This window comes from Cricetulus griseus, chromosome 6 (assembly GCF_003668045.3).
Source record: "Cricetulus griseus strain 17A/GY chromosome 6, alternate assembly CriGri-PICRH-1.0, whole genome shotgun sequence".
NCBI lineage: Eukaryota > Metazoa > Chordata > Mammalia > Rodentia > Cricetidae > Cricetulus > Cricetulus griseus.
Window position 1 is genome coordinate 16,117,860 of NC_048599.1, and position 16,914 is coordinate 16,134,773.

General features: G+C 48.5%; 1 protein-coding gene across 1 annotated transcript in view; it reads left to right on the top strand.

The window, feature by feature from the left end:
• Positions 1-2,083: 2,083 nt before the first annotated feature.
• The window catches only part of Jph2 (junctophilin 2), a 58,189-nt gene continuing 43,358 nt past the window's right edge, over positions 2,084-16,914 (top strand). Inside the window, exon 1 of the mRNA XM_027423502.2 lies at positions 2,084-2,462. Coding sequence (XP_027279303.1) covers positions 2,084-2,462 — 379 coding nt within the window. The remainder of the gene's footprint in view (positions 2,463-16,914) is intronic.

Sequence of the window (16,914 nt, forward strand, 5' to 3'; positions counted from 1 at the left end):
TGCACATGAGATCACAATAACCAGCAATTAGCGGGCACCGAGTCATAAGAATGGGTTATCAGTAGCGAGGAAGGCAGAGAACACATTCTGCCCAGTGAACTCTGCAGGAAATATCTGCAGTGACGTTCAGTGGCCAAAGTCATCATGGGACTTGGAAATATGTCAGACAGACATGGTTGAGTCAGGCAACAGTCTAATGCTCTCTTGGGCCTTAGGTTTTTTTGTTTTTTGTTTTATATTTCTAACCTTCCATTCTAGTCATGCTATGAACACATGCACACTTCCACGCTGCTCTCTCTCTCTCTCTCTCTCTCTCTCTCTCTCTCTCTCTCTCTCTCTCTCTCACACACACACACACACACACACACACATACACACTTTCAAATTCTTTCTTGCTGGTGTTTGCCTTTCCCAGAATCATTCCTGTTCACCCTGGACCCTGGCTTACAGTGTCTTCCTTGCCCTTGGACATTTATTTCTTATTAGAGGTTTTTGGAAACCAAGGTGCTGGAAAACCATACAAGTCCTTTGCTCCTGCCCCAAGAGCCTTATGAAGCCTGGCCTCACGGGCTCTTAGGATGCTGGAACAGAAGCAAACTTGGGAAGGGGGTATTGCAAAAATAATGATCTTGAGTATTTATAAGTGACTCTCATTCCACCACAGCCCACAGCCTGGTCAGGAGAACAGGTCATGCCATGGAAGTGTGTGTGTTCCAGAGACATGGGAAAGGACTCTGTGCGCGCGGGTGCGTGCGCGTGTGTGTGTGTGTGTGTGTGTGTGTGTGTGTGTAGGCTAAACGTCAATTTTGGGTGTTATTCCTTAGAGACCCCCCCCCCTTTTTAAAAAAAAAAAAAACATTGTCTTTCATTAGCCTGTAGCTAACCAATTGGTTATAGGCTATATTGTCCAGCTAGTGATCCCCAGGGACCAGCCAGTCTCCACATCCCCAGTTCTGGGATTAAGCTCATGTCACCTGACTCAAGTCCTTAAGCTTCGGTGGCAGGTACTTCACCAACTGAGCCATCTCCCCAGCCTCCCGAACTGACTCCTTCTATCAGGGTTCTTTCCCCAGGTTCCTGGGCTGGGTGTGGGGTCGGATGGGAACATGAGCACAGGACTCCGACTTTCTCGAGTTTCAGACTGTGTGGCTAGACCCTCTCCTCTCTGAGGTCCACTCTGATTTCAAAGGCATATGTGCAACCGTTCCCCCATTCTTTCAATCCCCTGGATTCTTCATTGGGGTTGGCGAGTGGTACTGAAACCCCAGGTCCTGTCAAAACATGCTAGAAGCTGTAGGGCCCCATGTCTGTCACCCTGCTGACCCTGAGGGCTCCCAGATGGAGGCGCTCAGACCCACAAAAAGGCTAGCCACCAAGTGGCGCAGCTGTCCACACTTGGTTCTCAGATTTCCTGCTCAGCCCTCAGCCACTGCCTGGGTCTGCAGGCCCAGCGGATTGGAAGCCCCCCTCCCTCCGGCTCTGAAGGAGGCTGGGCCAGCCAGGGGGTTATTTTGGGAGCAGCTTCTGAGATCCAATGGCCTTGTTAGGGCAACACTGACCTTTCTATCCTGGGAGGAAGGCAGGGCTGGAGAAGGGGCGGGGCAGCCGGGAGATCTGAGCCTCACGCCCACTGGGGTGGATGAGAAGGGGGCCAGCGGCTGCTTCAGGGTGGGCAGCAGGAATTCAGCCTTGGCTAGGCTGCTAACTCGCAAATTGCTCCTCTTTGAAAAGACAGGACTCCTCTACTTCTTTCACTTCTCTTCTTAAAGAGGGCACACCGGATTCCATGGAAGCTGGACCTGGGACGCTTTGTGGGAACTTGGAGCCTCTTCTGTCGGCTTCCTTTCCAGTTGCAGCCTTGCTGGGATGACTGAGGGGGCCTCCCAGCCATGGCACTGACCAGGGCCCCCACTGCTGACTTGGTCGTTGGTCTCTTTCAACCTCTACAAGCATCTTGCTTTTTCCCCCTTTCTGGAGCCCAGTGGTGAATCTAGGGACTCTCAGCCTGAAGGTGCCTGGAGAGCACCAGGTATCCCAACGGCCCAAGCTGGAGGACCGGGCCGGTGTCAGGAGTGAGGATGAGATGAGCGGGGGCCGCTTTGACTTTGACGATGGTGGAGCGTACTGTGGGGGCTGGGAAGGGGGGAAGGCACATGGGCACGGACTGTGCACCGGCCCCAAGGGCCAGGGTGAATACTCGGGCTCCTGGAATTTTGGCTTTGAAGTGGCGGGCGTCTACACCTGGCCCAGTGGGAATACCTTTGAGGGATACTGGAGCCAGGGCAAACGACATGGGCTTGGCATAGAGACCAAGGGGCGCTGGCTTTACAAGGGGGAGTGGACACATGGCTTCAAGGGGCGCTACGGAATCCGGCAGAGCACGAGCAGCGGTGCCAAGTATGAGGGCACTTGGAACAATGGCCTACAGGACGGCTATGGCACGGAGACCTATGCAGATGGAGGTGAGCCCGGTTCAGCCTGTAAAGCTTGAAGGGGGTCCAGAAGGGGCAGTGGGAAAGGATAGGGTAGTTGGCGAAGAAACAGATGGTCTAGGGTGATATTTGCTGTGTGGTTTTGGGTAAGCGACTCTGCCTCTCTGGATCTTTTTTGTTTTTTTCAAGACAGGGTTTCTCTACATAGCTCTGGCTGTCCTGGAACTCACTTTGTAGATCAGGATGGCCTCAAGCTCACAGAGGTTTCCCTGCTTCTGCCACCTGAGTGCTGGGATTAAAGCCCTGTGATACCACACCCAACTGTTTCTATTTTCTTACCAGTAAAGGTTGGACAATCAAAGGGTTATTGAGAAGACTGGCAGAAATGATTAGTACAAGGCTGTCATGTAAATATACACTCATCAGACACTTGATAAGATATAATAGTTTTTTTACTTTTGGAGTATGCAAACAGCTAGATTTTTGCTTGGGTTTTAGCAGAACTGGGGGTTGGCCTCAACTTTGCTATGAAAATTCCGTTCGCAGGATATATCCTAAGAGTGTCTGTTCATTCATTTCTCCATCTATCCATCCACCAGCCCACACATCCAACCACCCACCATTCTTTCACCATCTACACATCTGCTATTCACCCACCCATCTATCCACCAACTCATCCACCCATTCACCCACTCATCCATCCACCAACCCAGACATCTAACCAGCTATCATCTCTTCCCCAATATATCCACCCACACATCCATCCACTTACACTATCCATTCACCTATCCATCCACCAACTCATCCATCCCTCCATCCATCCACCCAGATGCTATTCACCTGTCCATCCATCCATCCATCCATCCATCCATCCATCCATCCACTCAATATAGTCTTTCATCCAACACATATTTCTAGGCAAATGATCTCCATCCCCAGCTTTTCCAGTGTGTATTTTGGTGGCACCTCCTATTTGTCAGTCATTACACCAATGATTGAATACAAAGAGGACTAGGACACAGACTCTGGCTTCAAGGATAGTCAGGCAGGCAGGCAAGCAGGCAAGCATTATACACAAACATGTCAGAGACTGGTGGCAGAAAAGAGTGGCGAGGGCAGGCTTTCAGGACAATTCCTGAGCTAGATTTTGGTGGGAGTGCTATGATTATGAGAGTAGGAGTTGGGGACTGTGCCAGCAGAGACGGGGCGTGAAGAGGCTCAGAGTGCATAATGGTTCAAGAAAATATAGAGGAGTTTTCCGAGGCAAAAGAGCACTGGGGAATGTCAGTGCAGATACCTCACTTCACCTGCAGGGTGTGACTTGGACACGTAGTTTACCTGAGCCTTCGTTACATCATCCACATAACGGAGCACTCAGGACGCTGATACTCAAAATGTGGGCGAAGCACAGACAACACCAGCTTCTACCCTCAGGCAAAGGTGCAAGTTCAGGGCTCACCAGAACTTCTGTGAGCAACAAAGGCTGCTTTAACTCGCTCACTGTTGGGTATTCCCATGATACTTTCCTGCTGTGGGGTGTGACTCAAAACTGTGGCACTTTAGAAGATAATTATACTTGGCATGAGAAACCACTTGTAGGATTTATTCCTCTTTGTGACAGAATGTGGGAAAAGGGCATTCTGAGTGTGGCGAGAGGAAGCAGGGCCAAGCAGCAGCAGCAGCGTCCTGGGAGAGTTTGCTCAGGCTGAGACGAGATTGAGCACACAACTTGAGGTGCAGGATAGGGCCACGCCTGGGTGAGGAGCTGCCTTCAACTCTGTCCCTCCAGCTTCTTAGAACATCTCTGTAGAACTGATGGAACTGGATTGAACTGAGGACAAATTCTGGTGACCCTGAGTCATTCATTAAGCCTCCAACTCAGTGTGGTTCGGCTCCACAGACGTTTATGTTGTGCATGGCACTAGGCACCCGAGGCTCGGCAGAGAGCAAATGTCAGTTTCCCAGCAATAAAATGGACACAGGCCTTGAGTACGTATAGAGTGTCAATCATCTGTGTGAAAAGGTGCATGGTGGCATGTGCCCAATGTCCTTTCCTGTATCTCTTCTCTCTTTCCAAGGATGTGAAACACAGGGCTACATATTGCTGGGGTGGGGTGAGCACAGGGTATGATGGGCTGCTCTGCCAATATGTCTTAAAGAAGGAAGCCGATTCATCCCTGCAGTCAAAGGCACTAACCACTGGTATTGTGGCATACCAAGTGCTAGGGACTGGATTAGGGAGCAGACACGATCCTCCAGAAGCTGGTTTAGTGAAGGAGACAGAAGTAAACCAAGAAATACACTGCCTTCTCTCTCTCTCTCTCTCTCTCTCTCTCTCTCTCTCTCTCTCTCTCTCTTTCTCTCTCTCTCAAGGTTATCATTAGAGAAGGAAGAAGGTGGTTGCACGAAGTGGTCTCAGAAGCAGGTTGGGGTGGGGAGGACTAGAGAGGAGAGCCTTTCAATCAGGGAGTGGAGATGCAGAGGCCCTGAGGTGGGGCCAGGCTCTGCTCAGCGTGTCTGAAGAACCAGGAGGCTGAGGCAGAAGTGCCGACTGGAATGGCAGACATAGGCTGGATGACCCGAGTTTGGGGTTTGAGAGTTTGTGGGTCTTGGGGTTTGAGCCCAGGTATGTCTTGGAGCTCTTGAGGCCCAGGTGGTCCAAAGGCCAGCCGCTCTGCTTTGCCCAGCCTTCTCCTCCCCAGGGAGACGGCCCCACATCCAGGGACCCGGGAAACCTTTCAGGTTCTCTCTCTGAAGCCACACGCAAGGCGTAACCCTCCAAATTTAGATGTGGCTGCTGCTTCGGAAAATGTCTTTAATCAACCTGTCATCAGTCCCCTGAGGGTTTGCTAAGGACTTGCCCCTTGCCCTCTCCTGGGTGGCACCAAGAGGAATGAGGACAAATAAGATCCTAAGATTAGGAGCAGGTGGGGGCAAAACAAGTCCCAGGTTATGACCCTGCCTCAAGGGATTATTTCCAAGCCTTGGTTTCCTCATCCATGAATGAACCACTCCTAATCTCTCCTATGATTTAAAAATATTATGATTACATTTATTTGGGGGGTGGCAAAGTAATTGTGATCACCTCAGCATGTATGGAGGTCAGAGGACAACTTGTGAGAGTTGGTTTTCTCTCTCCATGACATATGACCTGGAGAGTGAACTCGAGTTAACAGTTTCAGAAGCAAGTGCTTTTACCTGCTGAGTCAGCTAGCTAGCCCTCTTATCTATGTCACACGAGAAAAATGACAGAATTCAGTAAATGGTAGTTATTGTTGTTGTTATTAAGAGTATCAATTCAAGCTGGGTGTTAGTGGCTCATGCCTTTAATCCCAGCACTCGGGAGGCAGGAGCAGGCAGATCTCTGTGAATTCGAGGCCAGCCTGGTCTACAGAGCAAGTTCCAGGACAACCTCCAAAGCAATATAGAGAAACTCTGTCTTGAAAACAACAACAACAAAACACACACACACACACACACAAAACCCTAAAACAAACAAACAAAAAGATTATCAATTCATTCAATAAGCATATATTGTATTTTGCAAAGCAAGCACTACACTTTACTGAGAAGTGTAGAAAGGACAGAATGATTGAGCCAGGAATGTAACAGGAGCCACTTATCACAGTGGCCAGTGCTAGGCAGGGCCAGGTGAGGGACTAGAGCAAGGGGCTGGGACTTCAGCATTGGGATGACTTTCTGGAGTAAGCGGTGAGCTAAGCCCCATCGCAGGTTCATTAGTGGGCTGGACCACTCTTGGTTGAAAGGACAGAGTCCACAAATGCCTGGAGGCCCAAAGCTTGCTCCTCAGTCTCCACAGACAGTTGAAACTTGCACCTTGTCTGGTTTATTGAGAAGCTGCCTTGCCTTGCAGTTAGCTGTGACTAAACCCAAGCAAACCTCAGCTTTCCAGACTGGAGGTGATGGTTTGTTGGTTTGTTGGTAGACAGATCAATCTAGTGGGTCAGGGCCTACATTTTTTGGGTTGAAAGCCTGGTAGGTTTAGAACAGAAACTATTGGAGCCTTTCATTGAGAACAAGATGAAGCATGATTTCCTGAAAAAAGTTTAATTGAGGTTATATATGTACACATTCATGTTCATAATGTATAAACACATATTTGTATCATGTGTATCTTTAAAAAATTATGTTTATTTGGGTCATGTTGTAAAAGTGTTTGTTACTGTAGGGAATGGCCAAAAAGGTTGAAAGCTCCTGTTCTAAAGCAATTTGCCCAGCACCTTCTTTGAAGGCCCTACCATTCCCACCTCCACCCAGCTGCCCCCTCTCCCCAGCTTTGCTTTGATGGAAGGTTAAGTTCTTCAACTCTGGCATAGGAAGGGGTGGGGGTGGGGAAGGCCCCTGGACTAGAGCCTCTTGGCGCCCTCCCCCTGCTATAGCCCTCATTCCTTCCCTGGCCATATAAAGTGAAGCTAAAAATAGCTGCTGACTTAAAGCCGGTTCACATACCCCAGCCCTGAAGAAGTAACTCACTGCCTGACTACCTGGCTGCCCCCACCGGGAGACCCACAGACTCCAGTCTTTGAAGGACTGTTTGTAACCCTGACTTTCCCTTTTCTTTTCTTTTTCCTCCTTCTCCTCCTCTTCCTTTTCCTCCTCTTCCTCCTTCTCTTCCTCCTCTTTCTTCTCCTCCTCTTCTTCCTCCTCCTTCTCTTCCTCTTCCTCCTCTTCCTACTTCTCCTCTTCCTCCTTCTCCTCTTCCTCCTCCTCCTTTTCCTCTTCTTCCTTTTTCTCCTCCCCCTCCTCCTCTCCCCTCTCCATTCCTTCCCTGTCTCTGTTTTGGAGATAAGTCTCACTCTGAAGCCCTCAGCCTCCCAAGTGCTGATTACAGATGAAAGGCACCCACTGGGCTGTGATCCTTGCTTTCTGAAACTCTTGATCTGGGACCACTACCTTGGCCTCAGAGGTCTGTAAATACCCTGCATTTGGAGGGTGTGTACACACTCAGCAATGGACAAACTATACTTTCCCTGGGAGAGGTTTCCTCAGATAATATCAGATTCTGAAAGTAATCTCATGCACAAGTAAGTTCAGTAATCAAAATGTGCCCTAGAGCCGGATTCATGTCTGCAGTGCCAGACTCAGGAGGATCAGGAGTTCAAGGCTATCCTTAGCTATATAACTAGTTAGAGGCCAGCCTGGGCTACATGAGGCCCTATCTCAAACAAGCAAAGTATGTAGTGGAAAGACTGGTCCAAGGTTTATTGTTTTCCATAAAACTGACAATAATAATAATAATAGTTAGCCATTTTGCAGTGCTTACCATGTGCCAAGTACTGTCCTGGGCACTTGACATGGCCATGCTACTTTATGGGAAATATTGATATTACCCCATTTTGCAGATGAGGAAACTGAGAAAGGTCCAGGATCTCTGGTTAATGAGAAGTAGAGATGAGGCTTGATCATATCAAGTAAGAATGAGATACTCTGGGCCAGTGTGATGGAGGGGTAAATGTACACAAGTTGTCCTCTGCCCTCCTTGCACAGGCTGTGCCATACACCTAAAGTAAATAGGTAAATGAAATGCAATTTACTCTAAAAAATGACATGTTATTCAAAAGCATTTTAATAGATGACAGACAATGACACAAAATAGGACCACTAACAGTGACTGGTGGACGCCAGGCAAGTGTAAGTGTGGAGCCCCATGTTACCCACTTTCGTGTCTCGGTGACTACGGTATCTAACAGAAGCAGCTTAGGGAGAAGCAGTTGACTTCGGTGCACAGTTTCAGAGGGGTTCAGTCCATCATGGCAGGGAAGGTGTGACTGAGTTCACCCTGGTGGGAACATGTGGCCGAAAGGCTGCTCACCACATCACAGGCCAGGAGCACCCTCTGGCTTTCTCCTTTTTTCTTTTATCCGCAACGCCCTCAGCCTATGGGAAGGTGCAGGCTACATTCAGGGTGGACCTCCCCTAATCAGCTAACCCTCTGGAAATGCTCTGACAGACAGACATACACCTAGAAGGGAGCCTTGATCTCTTGGAGGATTCTAAACCCATTCAAACCATCAGTGAGGCTTAATCAAGTCCTTCAAAGTCTCTCTCTTTGTGTGTGTGTGTGTGTGTGTGTGTGTGTGTGTGTGTGTACATTTATGGAGGCCATAGGTTGGTGGTGAGTATCTTCCACTGTCACTGTCCATCTTGCTGTTTGAGGCAGTCTGTACCTGAACTCAGAGCTCACACTTTGGCAAGACGCCGGATGTTGGTGGCACACGCCTTTAATCCCAGCACTCGGGAGGCAGAGGCAGGAGAATCTCTGTGAGTTCGAGGCCAGCCAGAGTCTCCAGAGCTACACAAAGAAACCCTGTCTCAAAAAACAAACAAACAAAAAAACAAAGCAAAACAAGCAAACAAACAAAAAACACTCTGGCGAGACTAGCCAGGGTTACAGGATGTGCTCCACGCCTGGGTTTTTACGTGTTGGAGATCCAAACTTAGCGTCTTATGTTTACCCAGTAAGTGCTTTGCCAGTTGAAGCATCTTCCTAGAGCTCTTCAGAATCACCTACAGATTTCCAAATGTTCACAGTTAAGATAGGCTCCCTATGCACCTCCAAGGTCAAATGCTTGTGAGGTTGACCTTGATTGCAGGAATGACTGCGGGCTCCCCTTACTAGGTGTCACTGTGCCCCAGGCTCTGTGCTGAGCCTTGTGAGCATCATTCATGGATTTAGGCATCTCACTACCCTGTGCTATTGCAACTCCACAGTCAGACTCCACAGTATTTTACATTGCAATTCTCTATCTGTTGTACAGCAACAGAAATGGAGAACGGAAACCAACACTCTAGATGGTTTCCTTCTCTGTGGCATCTCGGCTGCTTTCTTATTTACCTTGTTGGGGAATCTGATGATGCTCTGGCTAATGTAAAGCTCTCAGGACACTTTGTCATGTTCTCTTATTATTGCCACACTCTGAAAAGATGAGACTGTCACATATGTCTTTGACAACTGAACCCTGAACTGCATGCAGGACCCAGTTTGTTCTTATTTACCTATCCTTTTTCCCTTGCTACAAGTTAGTGCTCATTTAGTTTGGAGTCCCATGGATTCTGAACATGCAAACTCAATGAATCTGTCAGAATAGAGGACTGAGCAGGATAGAATGTCACAGTTTCTGAGCCTGGAGCATGTGTTCTTGAAATGAACTTAACTTCCTTATTTATCCATTTGTGCCTCAAAGGAATATTTCTCTATTGTTATTTGTCTATATTCCTAACAATGCTAATCTGCTTTTGTTATGGTAGCTTTATAACATTTTTTTCTTTTAAGATAGGGTCTTACCATGTAGCCCCAGGTGTCTGGGAAGTCAATATGTAGCTCAGGCTATTAGCTTCCAAAATGCTGGGCTCACAGGTATGTGTGCTGCACACAGACTGTAGTAGCCTCAATTTACAGTAAATCTTCCAAATTTGCCCTTCCTATTCAATAATTCTGCTGTTGTAGGTCACGGTAATTTCCACATTCATTATGAAACCAGCCTGTCAGTTTCTTGAAACAAAAGGCAGCTGGGTACTGATTGCAAATGTATTAGATATACAGGTCAACTGGAGAAAACAGACATTCTGGTAACACTAATTTTCTAATCCATGGACATGGTATATGCTCCCATTATTCAATTTTACTCAACAATGCTTTGTACTTTCCAGTGCCTACTTTTTAGAAAATGTTGAGCCTGTGCATTTATTTTACAAAAAACATCACTGTATGTTTTAATTCACTGTGTGTGGGGGGGTGAGCAAACACATGCCACCATGTACATTTGGGGGTACAACCTGAGTCAATTCTCTCCTTCCACCATGTGGGTCTCAAGGATTGAACATAGATTTTCAGACTTCATGGAAATGCTCAAAGCCACTGAACCCTCTTGTTGGCCCCGTATTTCTTCTCTTTATTTTTTGGGGGGATATTGTAAATGACACCTTAAATTTTATTTATTCCAACTATTTAATGCTAGTTTATGGAAACATAATTATTTTCAAAAGGATTTATTTTGTTAGTTGTGTATAGGTACATACCTACACCATAGTGTTAGTATGTGAGTATGTACAAGTGAGCAAAAGTTCCTGAAAAGGCAGAGGCATTGGATGCTTTAGAGTTGGAGTTACAGCTGTTTGTGAGCTGTCTGACATGGGGACTGAACTCTGGAAGAACAGCTCTTACCTGCTGAGCTAGCTCTCCAGCCCAGATATAATTATTTCATGTCAACCTTGAATCCTCTTACCTCGTTCAAGAAGTGCCTTTAATTTTAAAATGTCTTGATTGCTATTGAAAATGAATTGCAGAAATTCTAAGAGGATCTGATGGAGACACATGGTGCTTGGGCACTTGGGGCCAGGGAGTTTAGTCTGTCTAGATGGATGTTTGGACTCCAGCTATGCCATTTACTAGCTATGTGGACATCAGGTAACCTTTCTGGTCTTCCATTTCTCTTTTCCCACTATGAGTGTTAACATTTCTCTGAATATATGATTAAATCAATGAAACAAGATAGTAAGTGTAGAGACTTATTGTAATGCCCAGCCCATAGAAAAATGCCAGAATATACCTTCTCCTTGTGTTGCCCTCCATATCCCTTAGTGTGAATTAATGCAGACAGCTTGGATCATAGCTGTTCTTGCCTTTGGAACAATGTTTTTGAGCACAAATCCCCGCACCTTTCACTTTGGAAGACTTAATAAGCTAAGATGATGATCAGCTTAGTTCTGCCCTGTGACCTGCCAGTGTAGACAGAGAGCTAACCAGGCGTGACTCCATTTCGAATGTAGAATCAGCATAATTTAACCTCATCTTGAGAATCTCATGTCATAGTTCACAGCCAGGGATCATTGTGACAGTGGGCTAAGTTTCTGTCTGGGCAGCTTCTTGGTATCATCTGGGTCCTCTGGGGAGGGAGAGAAAGCGGACACAATCTTTCCTCTCTGTGCCTTGCTTCCACGATCGGCCCGTCTCAGCAGATGTGCCCTGTCCAAGGCAGGCCTTGGGGATTCACTCAGCTTGCTGGTTTCCAGGGCTTGCTAATTCTGTGCCCCCAGCAGCTGTTCCCCAGACCAGCTCTGTTGGGCCGCACCCTTGTAAGGAATGTCCAGTCTCATTTTCCGAGGGCTCCTGCTGAAAGTGTGGGGTGAAGGGGGCAGGGTGCTTCCTACCAAAAAGGCTAAAGAGTGGTCCTTGTTCTCTCCTACCCCTCCCCTAGCCAGGGCCACAGAGTAGGAAGACAATGCTGTCTGCGCGCCCCCCCCCCCCCGCCTGTGTGACTCCTATTTCCTATGCAAGGGACATTTGCTGAGGGCCACGTGTGGTGGGGAGCAAGTCACAAAGCCATCCAGGAGCACTGGAGCTTCCTGGGCTCTCCCTGCCAGCAGTGATGAGCACCTAGTACCTAAGGAAGCTTGAGCCCATGCTTGCTGAGCACTTTGGGAGACACATGAGTGGATCAAGGGACATGGCCAGGCCCGAGGAGTATGCAGATACAGGACATGCTGTTTGGAAGACACTGTATTCCTACTGTGTATTTTCAGTTAAAGTGAATCCTTATAGATCCGTCTTCACCAAGCAACTTGGTGTAACTTCTCCCAGTGGCAAGGTGGAGGAATGTGTTCCCTTGATGGGGCACACATAGAAGGACATGGTGTCCATATAATGTTCCTGTTAAGAAAGCCATAGCAAAGGGGCACTTTGTGCAGGGTTATGTAGGCCATTGTAAGAATTTGGCTTTTAGCCTTAGAAAAATGGGGACAATGAGAGTGGCAGGTTGGCGAGTTATTCAGTGGCCATGATTCCACTGTCAGCATAAAAATAAATAAACTTTTTTCTTTGTTTGTTTTACATGTTTATTTTTTTTTGCGTGGGTGTGCATGTGTGGAGGTCAGAGGACAGAGCTGTAGGGGTCACTTTTCTTCTACCACATGGGTCCTAGCCATTGGGCTCAGGTCATCAGTTTTGGCAGGAAGCAACTTTACCCACGGAGCTTTCTTCCCGGTCTCCCAAAGCTGAAGGGTGACAGGATTTGATTTGGTTTCATGGGGTGCCTTTAGTAGAAGGCCATCTAGAACCGAGGCCCTGTTGAGGCCCTTTATTGAGTTTAATGCAGCAGTAATGGTATAGGTGATCAGAGGTGTGGACCACCATCGCCAAGGTGGTAAGACTCGGGGCCGTGAAGGGAGGATGGGTAGGTTTCTGATGTTATGGTGGCTGGGAGGAATGAGAGAGAGGCAATGCCGATGTTCCAGGTTTTGTGCAAACCGTGGAGAAATGGCCATGTGTCGGGTGAGGGTCAAGGGTTGAGTGTCTGACTCCTGGGCGACGGACGCCTGTTAAAAATTCTCATGGGCTGACAGTAGTGGGCTGTCTCAGAACCCAGAGCCTCTCCCTGGGGTCCCCTTCCCCCTGCATACTAAGTCATCTCTAGTCTACAGTTCTCAGTGTTGTTGGCAACCCTCAGTGAGGCGAGCTGAGCCAGGCCTAGCTAAGGGGCTTTCACCCAGACCACAGGCCCTAGGCTGTCAGCACCCAGCCAGTGTTGCCCAGTTAATCCTTAGCTTCTTGTGTGAGCTGTAGGGTGTCATCCGGGGCAGCAGCCCTGAATGTGGGGGTGGCAGAGCTCTGAAGGCGAAAGAGAGTTAGCATCTATGGCTGCAACCTGACCCTGCTCCTGGCAGCCGTCACAAATGCTGCCTGCCTTTCTTCTTGGGGCTGTCTGTTGGTGATCCCAGGAAACCAGAGACTGTGGGGCTTTGATGGACGGTGGCATTTGGAAACCAGGGAAGGGACTGTGGTGCCAGACTTGCAGGTGAGGTAGAGAGCAAGGCCTCAGGACCGTTATGAGGAAAACACCATGCTTGCCAGGTGCTCAGCAAGGGACTATGGAATGAAATGAGTAAGCCATGGGACACAGTATACAGAGGTCCCCGTTGACCACCTACACACACATGGGAAGGAACCAAAGGCATGCCAAGGGCACAAAAGCCATCCAGCAAGCGTGTATTGAGTGCTTACCCTACTCTGTCCATTCTCAGGGACAGGAGCAGTGGCCTTGTGGTGAACTGCGAGCCTTTTGCTCCACCTGTCATGGGCAGACACTGTGTAGCAAATGGCTAGGAGAGACCTGTGCTGTCGACAGCCATGTCGCCTGGGGAGACAGCATAGTCTGTCCATATTGCTCATTTGTTTGGATATTTTGCAGTGAGTATATGTGTTCCCTCTGCAGCATACAGAAGGTACGTCCCTGTAGACACGGTAAGACATCTCCACAGTACAAGAAGCCATCAGGGAGTGTATTAGTTACTTTTCTCTCACCATGGCAAAACACCTGATAGTAGCAACTTAAGGTAGGAGAGGGTTTGTGTGTGTGTGTGTGTGTGTGTGTGTGTGTGTGTGTGTGTGTGTGTGTGAACAGGGGTGGGGGGACTCACAGTTTGAGAGGGAATGGTCTGTCATGGCAGAGATGGCATGACAGCTGGAGTGGCTTGGCTGTGGAAGTGGATGTTTGCCAGGAGACTTGTTCACATCTTGGCAAATCAAGGAGTGGGACTGGGAAGGAAGCAGGGGTGGGGATGGGGGGCAGAAGCAAGGCCTGTCTCAAGCAACTCACCTCTACTGGCTGGACCCCCAAACCCAAGACAGCACTGCCGGCTGGGGCCTAGAAGGTTTGGGATAGAGGGATGTGGCCATGAGGGACACTGAGATAAGTCAGTGGGGAGAAAGGAGCTTATTAGAAAAGATATTAATGCCCTGGACAGACAGACAACAGCGTGGCAGGGACTCTGAGCACCAGAGACAGAGAGCATGTTGGGAGCTCTGAAGAGAGGAAGCCCCGGTACACATGGTAGAAATGGGAGCCTCTCATCTCTTTCTGAGGACGGGTGGGGGGAGGTTTCACCAGAAGCCTGCATACACCCAGACTCTGATTCCCAGGCAGGAGGCAGGGAAGGGGATGAGGAGTGGCAGGTGTGGCCACCAACACCCTCTTTGATGTGAGCAACTCACTTCTCTGGCGACAGCCACTGACATCAGGAAGTCTGCTACCCAGGGACCAATGGACACTGTCCGAGCAAGGTGCCTGTCAGTATCTTCAAGAGGGGAGGGAAGGGTTACTTCAGGTGCTGTGGCCTGCACTGCAGCTGGATTCTAACACTGCATTCTTACAGGAACCAGATGTGCAAACCTGTGGATCTGTAGGGGCATTTGAGACTTCAACCTAACACAACATTTCCCGGAATCTAGACTCAGGCTCCCAAATGCCCCCTCCTTGTTTTTTCCCACTCTGTGTCACCCAGATTCCCAAAGCCAACAGGACAGGAGCAAGCTAAGCTGGAAATGGGGTTTTCTAGTCTCAGCTGAGCTATTGCCTGGTGTATGGCCTTGGGCAAGATGTTCATTGTTAGAGCCCTTTTGAAGGAGAACATGACCACACTCATCTTTTTTTTTTTTTTTTTTTTTTTTTTTTTTTTTTTTTTTTTTTTGAGACACGGTTTCTCTGTGTAGCCCTTGCTGCCCTGGAAATTATTCTGTAGACCAGACTGGCCTCAAACACAGAGTTCTGTCTGCCTCTGCCTTCAGGGTACTAGGACTAAAAGTGTGTATCACCATGCCCAATGGCCACGCTTTTTTTTTTTTTTTTTCTGAGACAGGGTTTCTCTGTGGCTTTGGAGGCTGTCCTGGAACTTGCTCTTGTAGACCAGGCTGGTCTCGAACTCACAGAGTTACGACTGCCTCTGCCTCCTGGGTGTGCCACCAATGCCTGGCTCCAATGGCCACACTTCTTAAAGGTGGATTGATTCCATACAACACTAACTTACTGGTGACATACAGATGTTGCAAGGAATAGAGTGAAGCCCTGTTTAGTATCAGCATCATGGCCGATGAACAATGCTGGTGGTGAACACAGGCTGGGACAGACGTGGCTTCCTAAGATAAGATGATCTGTCCTCCAAGTTTCACTCCAGTCATGACTTTTAGAGATTCTTATGTCCTCCAGGTTGTCTGCAGCTGTGTGGGTGGCATGAGAAACCATGTACCCAAGAACCATATTAAATATGAGCACTGAGCCAGCCTTTACTGGCTTGGAAGAACCAGTGGTCATGTTTTTAGGACATTTCCAAAGTAACTGTTCAGCCCTGTGTAGCTTGACCAGCCAAGGAGAGAGTATTTACACCTCAGAAACTGGTGAATGGTGCAAATCAAAGTTTGTTTGTTTTTCCTAAAGAGTTGGCTCGCAAGCATATCAACTCAGTGCCCTTGTCACCTGGAGTTAGGGTCACCAGCCCTCTTGGTTTTCTTGGAACTGCCCTGGTGTTAGCAGGACCTGTCATCTCTGAGGGATCTTTCTGTTTCAGTCATTTTATCTCTCAGTTATTTTCCTTGTTGTATGAGAAAGTACCCGAGAGACAATGTAAGGACTGAAGGTTTACTTGGCTCATGGTCGCAGAGGGTTCCACTCATCATTGAGGACAGGCATGACGGAGTTCAGAATGGCAGAAACTCCACTTCTCATTGGGTCATGAAGTAGAGAGTAGGAACTAGAAACCCCAAGCCCTGTCCCTGGCAACATACTTTTGCCAATTGGGATCTACCCACATCTTAAAGGCTCCCCACTCTCCAGCAGCACTACAGTCTGGGGACCAAGCACCCAAAACACAAGCATGCAGGGGACACTTCAGATTCAACTCATGTATTTTCTACAGAGTGAGGGCAGTCCACATTCGGGGAGAGGCGGAGGTCTATACAGCGACCTTTGTCAGGATCACAGGAGCACTGAGAAGACCTGTCACATCTACCTTCTTGATGAGAGAGACTCGGAATTTCATCTAAGGCCACGTGCCCTTCAGTTTGTTTGGCGGTGTATGCAGTCATCGTGTTGTGTGCTGGGCATGTATGTGGGGATGCAGGTGTAGCCTTGCCTGTGAGAATATGGGTCCTAAATAGATCTGAATTCCACAGTGGCTGTCTTACAGAGTGAAAAGCAACTTAAAGGGAAAGTAGAAGGACATGGGCTGGTCCAGTGATTGGAGAAGGGTCCTCTGAGAGTGTAGTTTGTGGAGGCATCAGAAGGAAGAAGTGGGGCTAACCGGACAAAGAAGCCAAGCTGTGTCTGGCAGAGGGGACAGTGAGTGCAGAGGCCTGGCGGTGGGAATGCAGCACAAGTAGGCTTTCATATGTGAAACCACTGGGAGGCAGAAAACCAGAGCTGGCCTCCATCTCTTCCTGGGTTCTCTCTGTCCTTCCTGGCTCGGACTCATCTTTACAGTTAATCCTTCCTGGGCCAGCATTTCTGAGCAAAGACTCTGACCTGCCAAAAAGCTGGCCTTTGGGGGGTAGGGGTAGCTCAGTTCTAGAGCACGTGGCCAGCAACACACGACATGGGTTCCATTCCCAGCATAGGGGGCAAAAAGAGCTAGCCTTCAAGGGACACTTCCTGTCCACCAGCCCTACAGAGCATGCCCTGTGTGCCAGCTCTGC